General features: G+C 42.9%; 1 protein-coding gene across 2 annotated transcripts in view; it reads right to left on the bottom strand.

Moving 5' to 3' along the window:
• Window positions 1-3,009: 3,009 nt before the first annotated feature.
• The window catches only part of LOC115532782 (calcitonin gene-related peptide type 1 receptor), a 48,765-nt gene continuing 38,929 nt past the window's right edge, over window positions 3,010-12,845 (bottom strand). Inside the window, exons 6-13 of one of the 2 annotated variants that reach the window (XM_030342662.1) lie at window positions 11,793-11,884; window positions 9,796-9,922; window positions 9,272-9,425; window positions 5,854-5,914; window positions 5,522-5,588; window positions 5,061-5,279; window positions 4,626-4,667; window positions 3,010-4,362 (exon numbers count right to left, since the gene is read on the bottom strand). In XM_030342662.1, the coding sequence (XP_030198522.1) occupies window positions 4,252-4,362; window positions 4,626-4,667; window positions 5,061-5,279; window positions 5,522-5,588; window positions 5,854-5,914; window positions 9,272-9,425; window positions 9,796-9,922; window positions 11,793-11,884 (873 nt within the window). In that variant the 3' untranslated portion in view covers window positions 3,010-4,251. The remainder of the gene's footprint in view (window positions 4,363-4,625; window positions 4,668-5,060; window positions 5,280-5,521; window positions 5,589-5,853; window positions 5,915-9,271; window positions 9,426-9,795; window positions 9,923-11,792; window positions 11,885-12,845) is intronic. The other variant, XM_030342663.1, reaches the window with a different exon arrangement.

Here is a 12,845-nt window from a genome sequence, read left to right as displayed (position 1 = left end):
AATAATGGCCAATGCATAAAAGTGATTTGGCTAAATAATTGATTGTAGTGCTACTTGAATTGGCTTGTAAGGGGGAATCACAGCAAAGACTTGTAGTGTCTCAAAGGATATAAAAATGTAGTAGCAGAGCATATTGCTAAAGTGATGATACAGTCATAAACGATTTTTTGGTTTATTTTGAATCCAATTAACTTGCTTTCCATTTGGCTACAATGGATCAATTACTCCACTCCAGTTACTGCATGAATTATAAATTTCTACTTAAGAAAACATGATTTATTAATAGTTCAATCAGTCTGAAATGAGTTGCAATGCCTTCCAACACATTAAATTAATTGTCTGTATGCATGCATGCATGCATTTGTGGGCATGTGTGGTGTTTTTTGCATGAATGTGTGTTGTTTGTGCATAGTATTCATTTGAGTGTGTGTTGTTTGTGCATGCATTGGCTAAACATGCATGGCTAAACATGAGGGGAAGGCCTGAGCTGTTAACCCTTGAGGTCCTCGGCCCTTCTGAACAGAACACGTTATCATCTTCCTCTCCCTCAAAATATCCTGAAGGGAATACTAGTCAACCGCTCCATAGGCCTCAGCCCCAATATCTGAATACCCGGATATTCAATCATTAGGAAGGTATTTCAATTTCAATTCAGTATTCTGATATTTGTTTGGTTTTTATTCATGAAAATGTCTAATGTTCAAACAAGACAATAAGAGTTCAAAAAGCTATACCCACTTATAATAACGTGTTGGTTATTTAGTAAACATGAAAATAACAGGCAGCGATGTTATTTATGTTGATCTGTCCCATACAATAGAGCCAGTTATATTCAGCACCGGATGAATAGCACTAGGCCTGAAATATATTAAGAACTTGCCTAAATGTTCAAACCACCTATTTGCTTTGTGATCATTCGAAGTAGGCCCAGTTGGTCCAGTTATTATTTTCTGGTCGTCTAACAAACTCGGAATCAACTAAGACCGACTGAAAATCGCTGAGGTTTTGCGCAAGTGTAAACCAACTAGCTATAGTGTGTGTGTCGTAGTATGTTATGCATACATTTACAGGAGTTTAGTATTGAGACAACAATAAAATGCATGACAGAAAAGGCACAACTTTGGTCAGGCTTTGCTATGCTGTATTAGTTTAATCAGGTAAACATGCTGTTTTTTTCGTATATAATATAATAACGTATATAATACAACACCATCATGTACATTCAGAGAGTCAACCTTTCCAAAGCCATCTAAAATAAGTAAAGCCAACTAAAAAGTTGACAAAATACTACATTTGGTAATTTGTTCATATTAACAAACATGTTCACAAAATAATTTCTAACAATTCACAAAATAATTGTGAATATTAACTGATGGAAAGGTAAGAAAACGTTTGTAAAAATAAGTAAAATAATCAAAAACAACACATTAAGAAGAACAAAAAGCTGCATTGAACATGTCTGACTTCATCAGCTTTGCATTTATATACTGTAATTCTGAAAGTCAACTATGTGGCTAAAGAGGGAGAAATGCAACCTTTTAATATTAGCCGCATAGCTAACTCATTCCGTGGCAAAACTAAAATGAAATCCATATGGTCTCTGTTGAGGAACAAAAATAGAAAATAAAACATGCAAAACCAAAAGTACGCATCCTATCAGACAAAATTGGGTTGAGCCAAACGTAGCCTCGCCACTAAACGTAACTGAAAAGATGTCAGGATATTGTTAGCCAGTAGACCTTTACTAGGGAAATACTTCTGTGGGAAAAGGTTGGATTACTCGTTAAAATAACCTTCAGGGTTCGTCATAAGTCGTGAAAGAAAATCCCCCCCCCCATCCTCAAAGCTGCTGTAAATAATTGAATACTAAGAGTAAGTGCCTCAGAAACCATTTAGTATGATACTGCTGTGATAGTCCATTTCAGTTTAAAACACCGCTTTACAGAGTCCCTCTCTCCCGAGTAATTGTATGCCAGTCAAATAGAACAAATAAACAGAGGGAGGACGATCGACACAGGACGTTAGCAAACTACAATTGAATCAAGGTTCCATTAACGGTCCGCCCCCTTTCATTTGAAACAAACCCCCCAACCCCTCTCCAAAATACAAGCCAACTCTAACCCACCTTATCTTTGCAACAAACACGTAAAAGATTATTAAAAAAAATGGTTGGTTCAGGATCTAAATTATGCTGATCCATTAGATATTGTGAGAAATGACCCATTACCCTATTTACACATTTATACATAATACATCTGCATGAACACATTGTTGTTGTCCTAGAACATTTTGAGCCATATATAATATCAATTGGAATTTCCCACATGTTTTCACAGATTTTTTTAAATAAATTCTACATCTTTAACCATTAAACGCATACTTAACACAATGCAGCCATGTACGTGACAAATGCTAGACATAAAATCTTGAATGGTCTTACCATCCATAAAACCATGCATAAAAACACCATTGTTTCTGATACCAATGTCTCCAACTATTCAACACGACGGTCATCCATTATCCGAAAATCCTGCATGACACAAGTTGAGTCTGTAGGTGTTGAGTTATGGTTGTGGAAGTAGTGGGGGGGGGGGGGGGGATTACAATGGACCTAGGAACCATTTGATGGCCCTAGGAACCTCAAAGGGGTCCTATTGTGCTTTTTCGACTTTTATGACCTATAAATGTTGTTATAATGATTGATAGTCATGTTTAACCATACTAAAGTGTTAAATAATGACGTACATGCATTTCAACGTATTCCCTGCTGACAGTCTGGGGTGGCTGTGCAGAGCACTAAGCACTCGGGACAACGTTTGCGATTCACTTGTTCACATTTCCGGGAAATCCTCTACGTAGAGGCACTCCTGCCGCGCCCCCATATGCCTGGTCAAATCTGCCCGCGCGCGCGCTTCAAGGAAGTTAACCAATCACAACGGAGTTGGGTTGGCAGGAGGGGGGCGAGGGGGCGGAGAAGCGTTGAAAGAGAAGGCTGAAAGCGCCCAGATGAGAGGAAGAGTTTCCCGAAAATCTACATTGTTTTTTTGTGTATGGTTAAACATGACTATCAATCATTATAACAACGTTTATAGGTCATAAAAGTCGAAAAGCATAATAGGTCCCCTTTAAACTGCCCTAAAACCATCAAATGGCCCTAGAAATCTGCAGTGGCTGTGAACTGTGCAGCGGCTCTAGAACCATGCAGCGGCCCTAGAACCCCTCATTGGCCGTAGAACTGTGCAACGGCCTTACAACCACTCATAACCCTAGAACCATGGAGTGGCCCTAGGACTGTGCAGTGGCCCTAGGACTGTGCAGTGGCCCTAGGACTGTGCAATGGCCCTAGGACTTTGCAGGGCCCCTAGAACCATTCAGTGGCCATATGGCGCGTTTCCACCGGCGGGTGCAGGTCGGTACGGTATGCAAAGGTGCGGCAATGTTCGCATTTCCACCGCCAAAAGTGGGCTGGGTCCGGACTGAGCCATGATGAGCCGTACTCATCTCTCAGTACTCCTCCGTTGGGGAACTGAGATGTCTGAAAGGGTGCCAACAAGTTTGATCTACACACGCCGTCCGTTGATTGGTCAATAGAATCGTCACTTCCGTGCAACACAGTACCCACAAGGTATTGCTGGACAACAACGAAAGCTTCGCTTATTGAAGAAAATGTCGCGCAAAAGTTTGATGTCCTTCTTGGACGTCCAACATTGTTGTACTTTGTTTATTGTGTGTGTGTGTGTTCTTCTTTTCATGGATTTATTAACAGGCTACACTGTGTCAGGCTGCTATGAGGTCACGATGCTTACATAGCTGCCGCGGCTATTGCCTCAGGCTTACACCCCGCCCTACTATAAGAGTACTGACGGCGGTGGAAACGTGAGCAGTAACTGAGCTGGGCTAAACCACACCTTCACTACTAGGCCAAGGCGTGCTGGGCCGAAGTGCAACCGCCGGTGGAAATGCAGCAATAGAACCATGCAGTGGCCCTAGGAATGTGCAGGACCTCTAGAACCATGCAGTGGACCTAGGACTGTGCAGGGGGCCTAGACCAAATCAGTGGCAGCAGGAACCTCCAAAGGCAGCAACCTGCCCAGGAGTTATCAATGGAGGGGTGGAGTGGACGGGCATTGAAGGCTCCTGTGCTTTGGGGCCTTTGAGAAGAGAGATCCCCCATTGGTTCAGGAGTAAAGGTTATCGGCTTTCAAGATTGTTGTGTTCTGAGTTGCCGTTGATGCTTTTGTGGCCCTGCACCTATGTTGTGGTTGTGCAGGTGGCCGACTGCATGCCGAAGGACTGGGAGCCCAGCCCGCCGTCAGACTGAATCCGGTAGCGCTGCCAGCGTAGCCGTATAACCCCTTGCACCTGCCAAGACAGATACGAAAACACGTTTTGTGAAACCAAATGTTACTTGAGGTGAAAACAACTAGTGGTCATAGAAGAATAAATATATTGTACATAGACCTACTGAAACGTAAAAAAAATATTTAAGACAAGTGGGATTTATCTTGAATTAAACAGCGTGACAAACAAAAAAGAGCAAGACAACTTTTGTCTTGCTTTTCACAGCTTAGAGCTTAGTTGCTTCCTTTAGCTCTGTTATGAATTGAATGAACACACACACTTACCTGTTTATTAAAAAAGCAGTAGATTGTGGAAACCAGAAGGCCCTGAACAAACAACATTCATGTAAGGTAGGGTCAGTTACTGGGCTGAACTCAATTATTTTGGAGCATCAAATATTTATTTCTGTATAAATATAAATATTTATTTTATAAATACATGAAATATACTATAGGGAGACAAGGGATAGATCGGAAGTGAACGAGAGAAAATCAGAGTGGTGATAAGAGGCACTCTTTCTGAGCTGATACAGCTTGTTGCTCAAGTTGCTCAATGTTCTGCGTGATCCACCAGTTATGGACGTTTAGACTGATCTTTCAGCTGATATTTGGCAGGATCATGCTTGGAATGTCTTAATGTATTCCCCTCTGCCCAGAGTTCACCACTAGAAATCACCAGATTTTGGTGTCCGGGTCCACCACTTTATACCAGAGGTTTACCTGGTAGTGCATGAAGATTTGCGTGATGTAGTCGTAGATCTCGGAGGCTACGCGTCCCGCGGGCTTGTAGGACAGCAGTAAAAACTGGAGGCCGAGGAGCGGGATGAGGATCAGGGTGGCCCTCACAGCCTTCATGTACAGACTGGACTCTGCCTGGTGGCTCACCTTCAGCTTGGTGATGAGCACCCGCACGATGTGGAGCAGGAAGAAGAGGTTCACCTAGAGATTAACACACTGTTAGCGTAATATTCTTTGTACACTAAAACCACATTTAAAGTGGTGTGTTCTGCTCGCACAAACAAAATGGCAGTTTGGCACCCAAATCCCAGCACCATAAAAAAAACAGATTGGAACATCAGAACATTTGGGGTAATCACATTACTCCACATCAGAAAGCAAAAGGGACGAAAAGCAAGTTCAACCTATTTCTTATTAATTAGAATCGAAGAAAACGTTTTCACCAGGAGCGCAGCACAGATGGGTCCATGGATGATGTGGAGAAGAGAGGTGTCAGCGCTGATCCAACAGCTTCAGGAAAGGAGGAAGAGGAATTAAAGGAAGTGAATAAATTACATCACATATCCTCGACACGCCTGCACACTTAGAGATCGGGTCCCACAACGTATTTTGTGTGGTATCAACTTGGAAAGACTGGCGACGCCTTATTGATTGGTCGCTTAGTGTGTACCAGTGGGTGTTTAATGGAGAAAAGAGAGAGAGAGGAAAGAGGATGGGGAAAACAAAGCATCATAATAGCCAGTTATGATACGTACAGTGATGATGCTTCACTTACTTGTCATTGTAGTAGTAGTTTCGAGCAATGGCGTAGATAAAAGCTGGAATGAGCGGGAAGCCTGAAAACCAAGAATGTCAGCCCATATGTTATCAAAACTAGTTATTCTCCAGTCAATCAGCATTTAGCCTGTTATACGTGTAGGAAATAAGCAAATTACTGTACCAACAAATTCATATATGATGATTAAATGACTATTTTACAATAAGCCAAAACCTTTCTAACATTAAAAGGGCCTCAATTTTACACATGTTCACCCAGTTGCATGATGGATAGATAGATCTGCTTACCAGCCTACATCGTTAACATTAATAATAACAGGGAGGCCGGCTGGCAATAAAATCGCATATCTTTTGAATGCATAAGTAGTTTTAAGCGCAACATATTTAAATTGAATATTGACCAAAGTTTGTAATCAGGGAGATAGTCTCGAGGTAAAGTGTCGGACTTGCCCCTATTCGTCCGAGGTTCAATCCCCACACATTTAGTAATTTAGGAAGGATTACTGGAGAAATCAAACAGCTTTTCATGCCTTTTATTTTCTATTGGATAGAATACATATATTTGTCTAAAAATGTGTTGAGAAAATATCCTGGATAGCAATAGATAGCAATTAATTTAATTATTTTATTTGCATCATCTAATCTTAGACCCTTAGTGAAAATATAGGCTGTTTGTAATTCCTATACGTACATTCATGACAAAATCGTGAGGACTAGGCTTGGCGGAACCTTCTGAAGGTACACTTGTTTCTGACAGATGGACTTCTCTGAAACACCGATCAAGTAAGCCTGAGGGCCCTATTTTAACGGTCTGAAACGCAAGTGGGAAGCGCAAAGCGCAAGTAGCTTTGTGGGCGGTTCTACGGCGCTATCGCTATTTTACAGGCGGATAAATGACACTTGCGTCGCGGCGCAAGTGTCAAAAGGGTTGGTCTGAAGCAGCCTACTTACCCGTAGGTGTGGTTTGGGCGTAACGTCCAACAAACCAATGAGAGTGCCAGCTCCCATCCCCTTTAACGCCCCGTGCCCACTACCTCCGTCCGTTGACTGATCCCCATTGACTTTGAATGGGGACGGACGCGCAATGCATTGTGGATCCGTCCGTTCCGTTGGAGCCTTTGGCTCCGTCAGAAAGTTGAAAAATGTTCAACTTTTTCGGCAGCGACGGATCCGTCATCCAATCAGATCGCGTATGCAAATTTAAGCCCTGTGACGCGACTCGGGCTCTGACGATACTGGAAAGCGGGAAAGCGGGTCATCTTGCCTCGCAACAAGCAGGAAGAAGCGGGAAGAACCCGGCGAACCGATTTGATTGGCTGACGGATGCATCTGCAAAGACTACTCCCCCATCAGTCAGCAACGCCTTCCCACGTCCGTTGACTGACGGAGGTAGTGGGCATGTAGGGTTAGAGCCATGAGCGCATTTGACTCGGACAAGTTGATATTTTGACAGCGCGTCTGCAGTCTCCGATGAGACAGATGCACATGAATTTCAAACTGCAAATGGCTCAGTTTATTGCCAAATAATATGGCCTAATACACACATGGAATAAGGGGTTTTCTTCCACAACTTCAGAAATACTGAGTCCTCAAATAAATTTCGGCAAAAAAACCCCTATATGATATAACATATGATATGCGGTAACTGTGGTTCTATTTAATGATATACGCAGTACATTATAAACATTGTTTCTTATCAGTATTGTATGCTATCCTAATATGCATGTGTCCCCGCGGTAATAGACATTGCCATTGATTGTTCTATGCGTTACGTGTTTAGTTTGCGTGTGTTTAAACAGAGCACACACGCGCGCCCGCATTCTTTTATTCTTTTTAACACTCACTCGCGGTAAAACAATGTTTTTCACGATCAAATACTCATCAATCCTAAAAGTTATGGGCATGTAGGCCTACACGATGTCTCTGTCAAGAAAATATGTGTTTGCTGTACGGTGTTTGCAGATGCATTGATTTAAAAGTACAACTTATTACCGCTGCATCAGCTGTTCCCAAATAATTTACCAAGAATGTGCGGCTAGGTAGATGGGAGAAGCAAAGTGTATGCGCGAGGTGCACAAGCAATCCGTATCTTAAAATAGCATCTGAACAACGCGCCACTGACTTTAAACCAGGTATTTCCTGGTCAGTAGCGCAATGGTATTCAGAAACGGCAAAATACCGTTTGCGCCAGAACACGCCTCCTCCTTCCGCCGAACCGCCCCTTGGGGCGCATGATCAATCCCTAATTTACCGGCGAGTGGCGGTGGTGGGAAAAGAACGCTCTGCGTCAGTTGTAAACTAGCAACGACACATGCGCCAGAGACTAAGTCACTTGCGCCGGATGCAAGATAGGGCCCTGACAGTTAGCAGTTAGGTTAGTTTGGTCGGATAAGTTTTCATGGTTACTTAGCGGAGATTCCCTTAAGTCACGTTAATGGAACGCAACTCTAGCTGAAAGTAGTGAGGCTAACGCAGCTTGCCTCCTACATCCGTCCGTCAATGGACGACAGAAGGCGTGTCTGACGGATGGGAGAGTGGTATTTGCTGTGGGAGCCACGATCTGATTGGCTGACGGATCCGTCGCAGCCTGAAAAGTTACAATTTTCTCAACTTCTGAACACAAGAGACAGAGCCGACGGAACGGACGGACCCACAATGCATTTCGGGATCGCCCCATGCAAAGTCAATGAGATCCGTCAATGGACGGATGCAGTGGGCAAGGGGTGTAAGCAAAATAAGCCTGGTTTTGCCTTTAGCTAGGTTGATGGAATAACCCTCGGGTTGGTAGATCTATCAATCAATCAATCAATAAACTTTAATGTCATTGCACATGTTACAGAGCAATGAAAAAGACCAGTTACATTCCGTCCAAGAAACATAAAAGACAGTTTGGGGAGACAGGACGGAGAGACTGTCAGGCGCTTGTTTGACAAGAAACATGCTGCCCGCGTTAGAAAGTAAAATAAAAAGCTAAACAGGAGGGTAATGAGGGAAAAAAAAGTGAATACCTAAACTATGCTCCTCTAAGGGGGGGCACAGTGTAGGGATTAGCAAAAAACACCTCAGCACATAAGCAACATATCAAAAACATCACAAACACATGTGGGAGGGGGGAAGGGTTTCGGGGAGGGGAGGTGTCACAGCTCAGACCCCGGGAGGTGGACGCAGCCAACAGGCGCATCGCATCACTCACGGCATGCTGTACTGTGACGAGGGACGGAGAGGGGGGGGGGGGTCCAGTAGGCGGAGTATCCATCATAGATCTGGGTGGATATATGCCACGTGTAATGTCAATAATGGTTAAATTTAGTAAATGTCTTGCAATCGCAGAACAACATCAAACCTGATGGTAAAATGGGGGTGCCTCAAGAAGACATGCCTGATTATTTGAATGGAAGTTGATGGTGATGACCTACCCCATCCTAAGAGATAGTACCACATCAGGTGCTGCTTCCTGGCAAACACGGCCACCACGATCAACGTGTGCAGGTAGATTCCCTCACACAGCATCCAGAAGTAGTTACACCCAAACAGGTACATGTGTATTAAATGGGCCACCTTGCAACTTGTCTGGGGACAGCAAGAGGAATGGCTATAGGTACATTGACAGGAAGTCATTAAGCAGACAGTTTTATCCAATGTGACTTGCAAGTGAGGCATGGAAAAATCTGAAAGCAAGTTGATTTGCAACTTCACTACAGACAGAGGATTGAAGAGCAGCTTGCATACGGGCATGCATAGGAGATAAATCAAAAGTGGTGTTTTTCCATTATTAGGAAGTATTTATTTTTATTTACGTGGATTTAGTTTTCTTGTTTTACGTGCTTGAAATTGGTACAAACTTGTTCATCAAATGTTGTGATCAAACAGTTATCACTGTCGGAGTTGTTAAATGTAGTAGCTTGTATTTTTTGGTGGTATATTTTGCTCAAGTACTCACTGGATTCCTCAGCACCAACTCCTGGTTGAATGCTATTTTCTTCAACCAGATGATGGTTATAACAGAATTCAGTACAAAGGAAAAGAACATGTTTTTGTGGAGGGTGATCCGTTGGCAACTCAAGCTCCTGCAATGATGGAAAAAAACAATTTAAGTATGCCGCTCTGAAATGTATTCTAAAGTATAAGGACATTGTCTTTCAAATGAATGAATTAACTATCTTACTAAACACTATTTTCTTCAGGTATAACTGCATATATACACACAGTATCTCACAAAAGTGAGTACACCCCTCACATTTTTGTAATTATTTTATTAAATCTATTCATTGGACAAAACTGAAGACATACAACTTTGATACAATGTAAAGTAGTCAGTGTACAGCTTATATAACAGTGTAAATGTAATGTCCCCTCAAAATAACTCAACACACAGCCATTAATGTCTAAACTGCTGGCACCAAAAGTGACTACACCCCTAAATTAAAATGTCCAAATATGGCCAAAAGTGTTAATATTTTGTGTGGCCACCATTATTTTCCAGCACTTAACCCTCTTGGGCAAGGAGTACACCAGAGCTTCACAGGTTGCCACTGGAATCCTCATCCACTCGTCCTTGAGGACATCACGGAGCTGATGGATGTCAGAGACCTTGCACTCCTCCACCTTCCGTTTTAGGATGCTCAATAAGGTTTAGGTCTGGAGACATGCTCAGCCAGTCCATCACAATTACCGTCAGCTTCTTTAGCAAGGCAGTCATCATGGAGGTGTGTTTGGGGTCGTTATCATGCTGGAAAACTGCCCTGCAGCCCAGTTTCCAAAGAGAGGGGATCATGCTCTGCTTCAGTATTTCACAGTACATGTTGGCCTTTATGATTCCCTCAATAAACTGTAGTTTCCCAGTGCCAGCAGCAGTCATGCAGCCCCAGACCACCATGCTTGACTGTAGGCAAGACAAACTTGTCTTCGTACTCCTCACCTGGTTGCCGCCACACATGATTGACACCATCTGAACCAAATAGGTTGACCTTGGTCTCATCAAACAACGGGACATGGTTCCAGTAATACATGCCCTTAGTCTGCTTATCTTCAGCAAAATCTTTGCAGGCTTCCTTGTGCATAATTTTTAGAAGAGGCTTCTTTCTGGGACTACAGCCATGCAGACCAATTTGATGCAGTGTGCGGTGTATGGTCTGCCCACTGACAGGCTGACCCCCCACCCCTTTTAACCTCTGCACCAACTGGCAGCACTCCTACGTCTATTTTCCAAACCAACTACAACCTCTGGATATGACGCTCAGCATGATCAGAGGCAGAGCATGATCCCTTCTCTTCGGAAACTCTCTTCCAGCATAATACCGACCCCACACACACCTCCAAGACGACCACTGCCTTGCTAAAGAAGCTGGCGGTAAACGTGATGGACTGGCTGAGCATGTCTCCAGACCTAAACCTTATTGAGCATCCTAAAACAGAAGGTGGAGGAGCGCAAGGTCTCTAACATCCATCAGCTCTGTGATGTCCTCAAGGACGAGTGGATGAGGATTCCAGTGGCAACCTGTGAAGCTCTGGTGAACTCCATGCCCAAGAGGGTTAAGGCAGTGATGGAAATAATGTTGGCAACACAAAATATTAACACTTTGGGCCCAATTTAGACATTTTCACTTAGGAGTGTACTCACTTTTGGTGCCAGCGGTTTAGACATTAATGGAGTTATTTTTAGGGGACAGTACATTTACACTGTTATACAAGCTGTACACTGACTACTTTACATTGTATCAAAGTGTCAATTCTTCAGTGTTGTGCCATGAATAGATTTAATAAAATATTTATAAAAATGTGAGGGGTGTACTCACTTTTGTGAGATACTGTATCTATATATATTTCGGTGTCTGTAAAAGTTATACATATATACAGTATATAGAAAACTAGTATGAGGAGTTAGAAAAGCTTTTTAGAGTGTCAAGTGTATGAAACACTTGTGTTCTGCGCACATACTTGAAATAGAAGAATATTCCAAGCGAGATTATCAGGGAGATAATCGACAGCCCATGTCCAAAGTACGCCAAGTACATGAAATTCATTGCAGTCTGGAGGCAAAAGTAGAAAATAGTATTGTGCGTTTTTGTTAAAAACATTGAGCGAGAGAAGATTACTGAGAAGCCATTAGTGTAAATTGTTAGGGACATTAACTATTTACTGATGTGTCATTAAATCAAAAAGTATGTGCTCCCTGTTGGATGCCTTTGTAGGAGGACTTTAACGTATTCAGCAACATCCGAGACCAAGACTTGTTAATGGTTTTATTTAGCCATAATGCTGCGTTCACACCAAAAGACACATTTGTCGCCCGTTTGCCTTGTCGCCCAAGTTTTGTGACGCGACAAATCATAATCCGTCGCTGTGCAAGTTTTATCAGGCGAATATGTCACGCCACATCTTTTGCCCGCCAACGGTGCTTCATGCCAATTCATTCTCAACCATGGCCGAGATAACCACCATTGCATGTCTTTACCTGTTGTGGAAGAGGGTGAGACAATATCTGTAATAATATCCCGGCCAAAAGCTGTGTGTGCCTCCGGATGGCCGTTGCTGGGGGAGCTCTCGTGGGGATTGGGCTTTGCGGGGTTTGTTGTAGTTACCGGCGTTGCTGTGGTTTCCGGTCATGTTTGTTCAAACGGTTTATTAACGGTGGTATCTAATGAATCACTGTCCAATCAATACTTCATTCACTGCCTCTTCCGTGGTCATTACAATATTTATAATTATAATATTGTTCTCCGACGTTTCTCCCTCTTCCAGAACAGGTAAAGACATGCAATGTTGGTCATCTCGGCCATGGTAGAGAATGAATTGGCATGAAGCACCGTTGGCGAGCAAAAGATGTGGTGCGACAAATTCGCCAGATAGAACTTGCACAGCGACGGATTATGATTTGTCGCGTCACAAAACTTGGGCGACAAGGCAAACGGGCGACAAATGTGTCTTTTGGTGTGAACGCAGCATTATGGCTTGCTCTAAATATCGCGATATTTCATTTTTGCGATTATT

Source organism: Gadus morhua, chromosome 20, assembly GCF_902167405.1.
Source record: "Gadus morhua chromosome 20, gadMor3.0, whole genome shotgun sequence".
NCBI lineage: Eukaryota > Metazoa > Chordata > Actinopteri > Gadiformes > Gadidae > Gadus > Gadus morhua.
The sequence above is the reverse complement of the archived record's forward strand: the minus strand, read 5'-3'. Positions and strand labels throughout refer to the sequence as shown.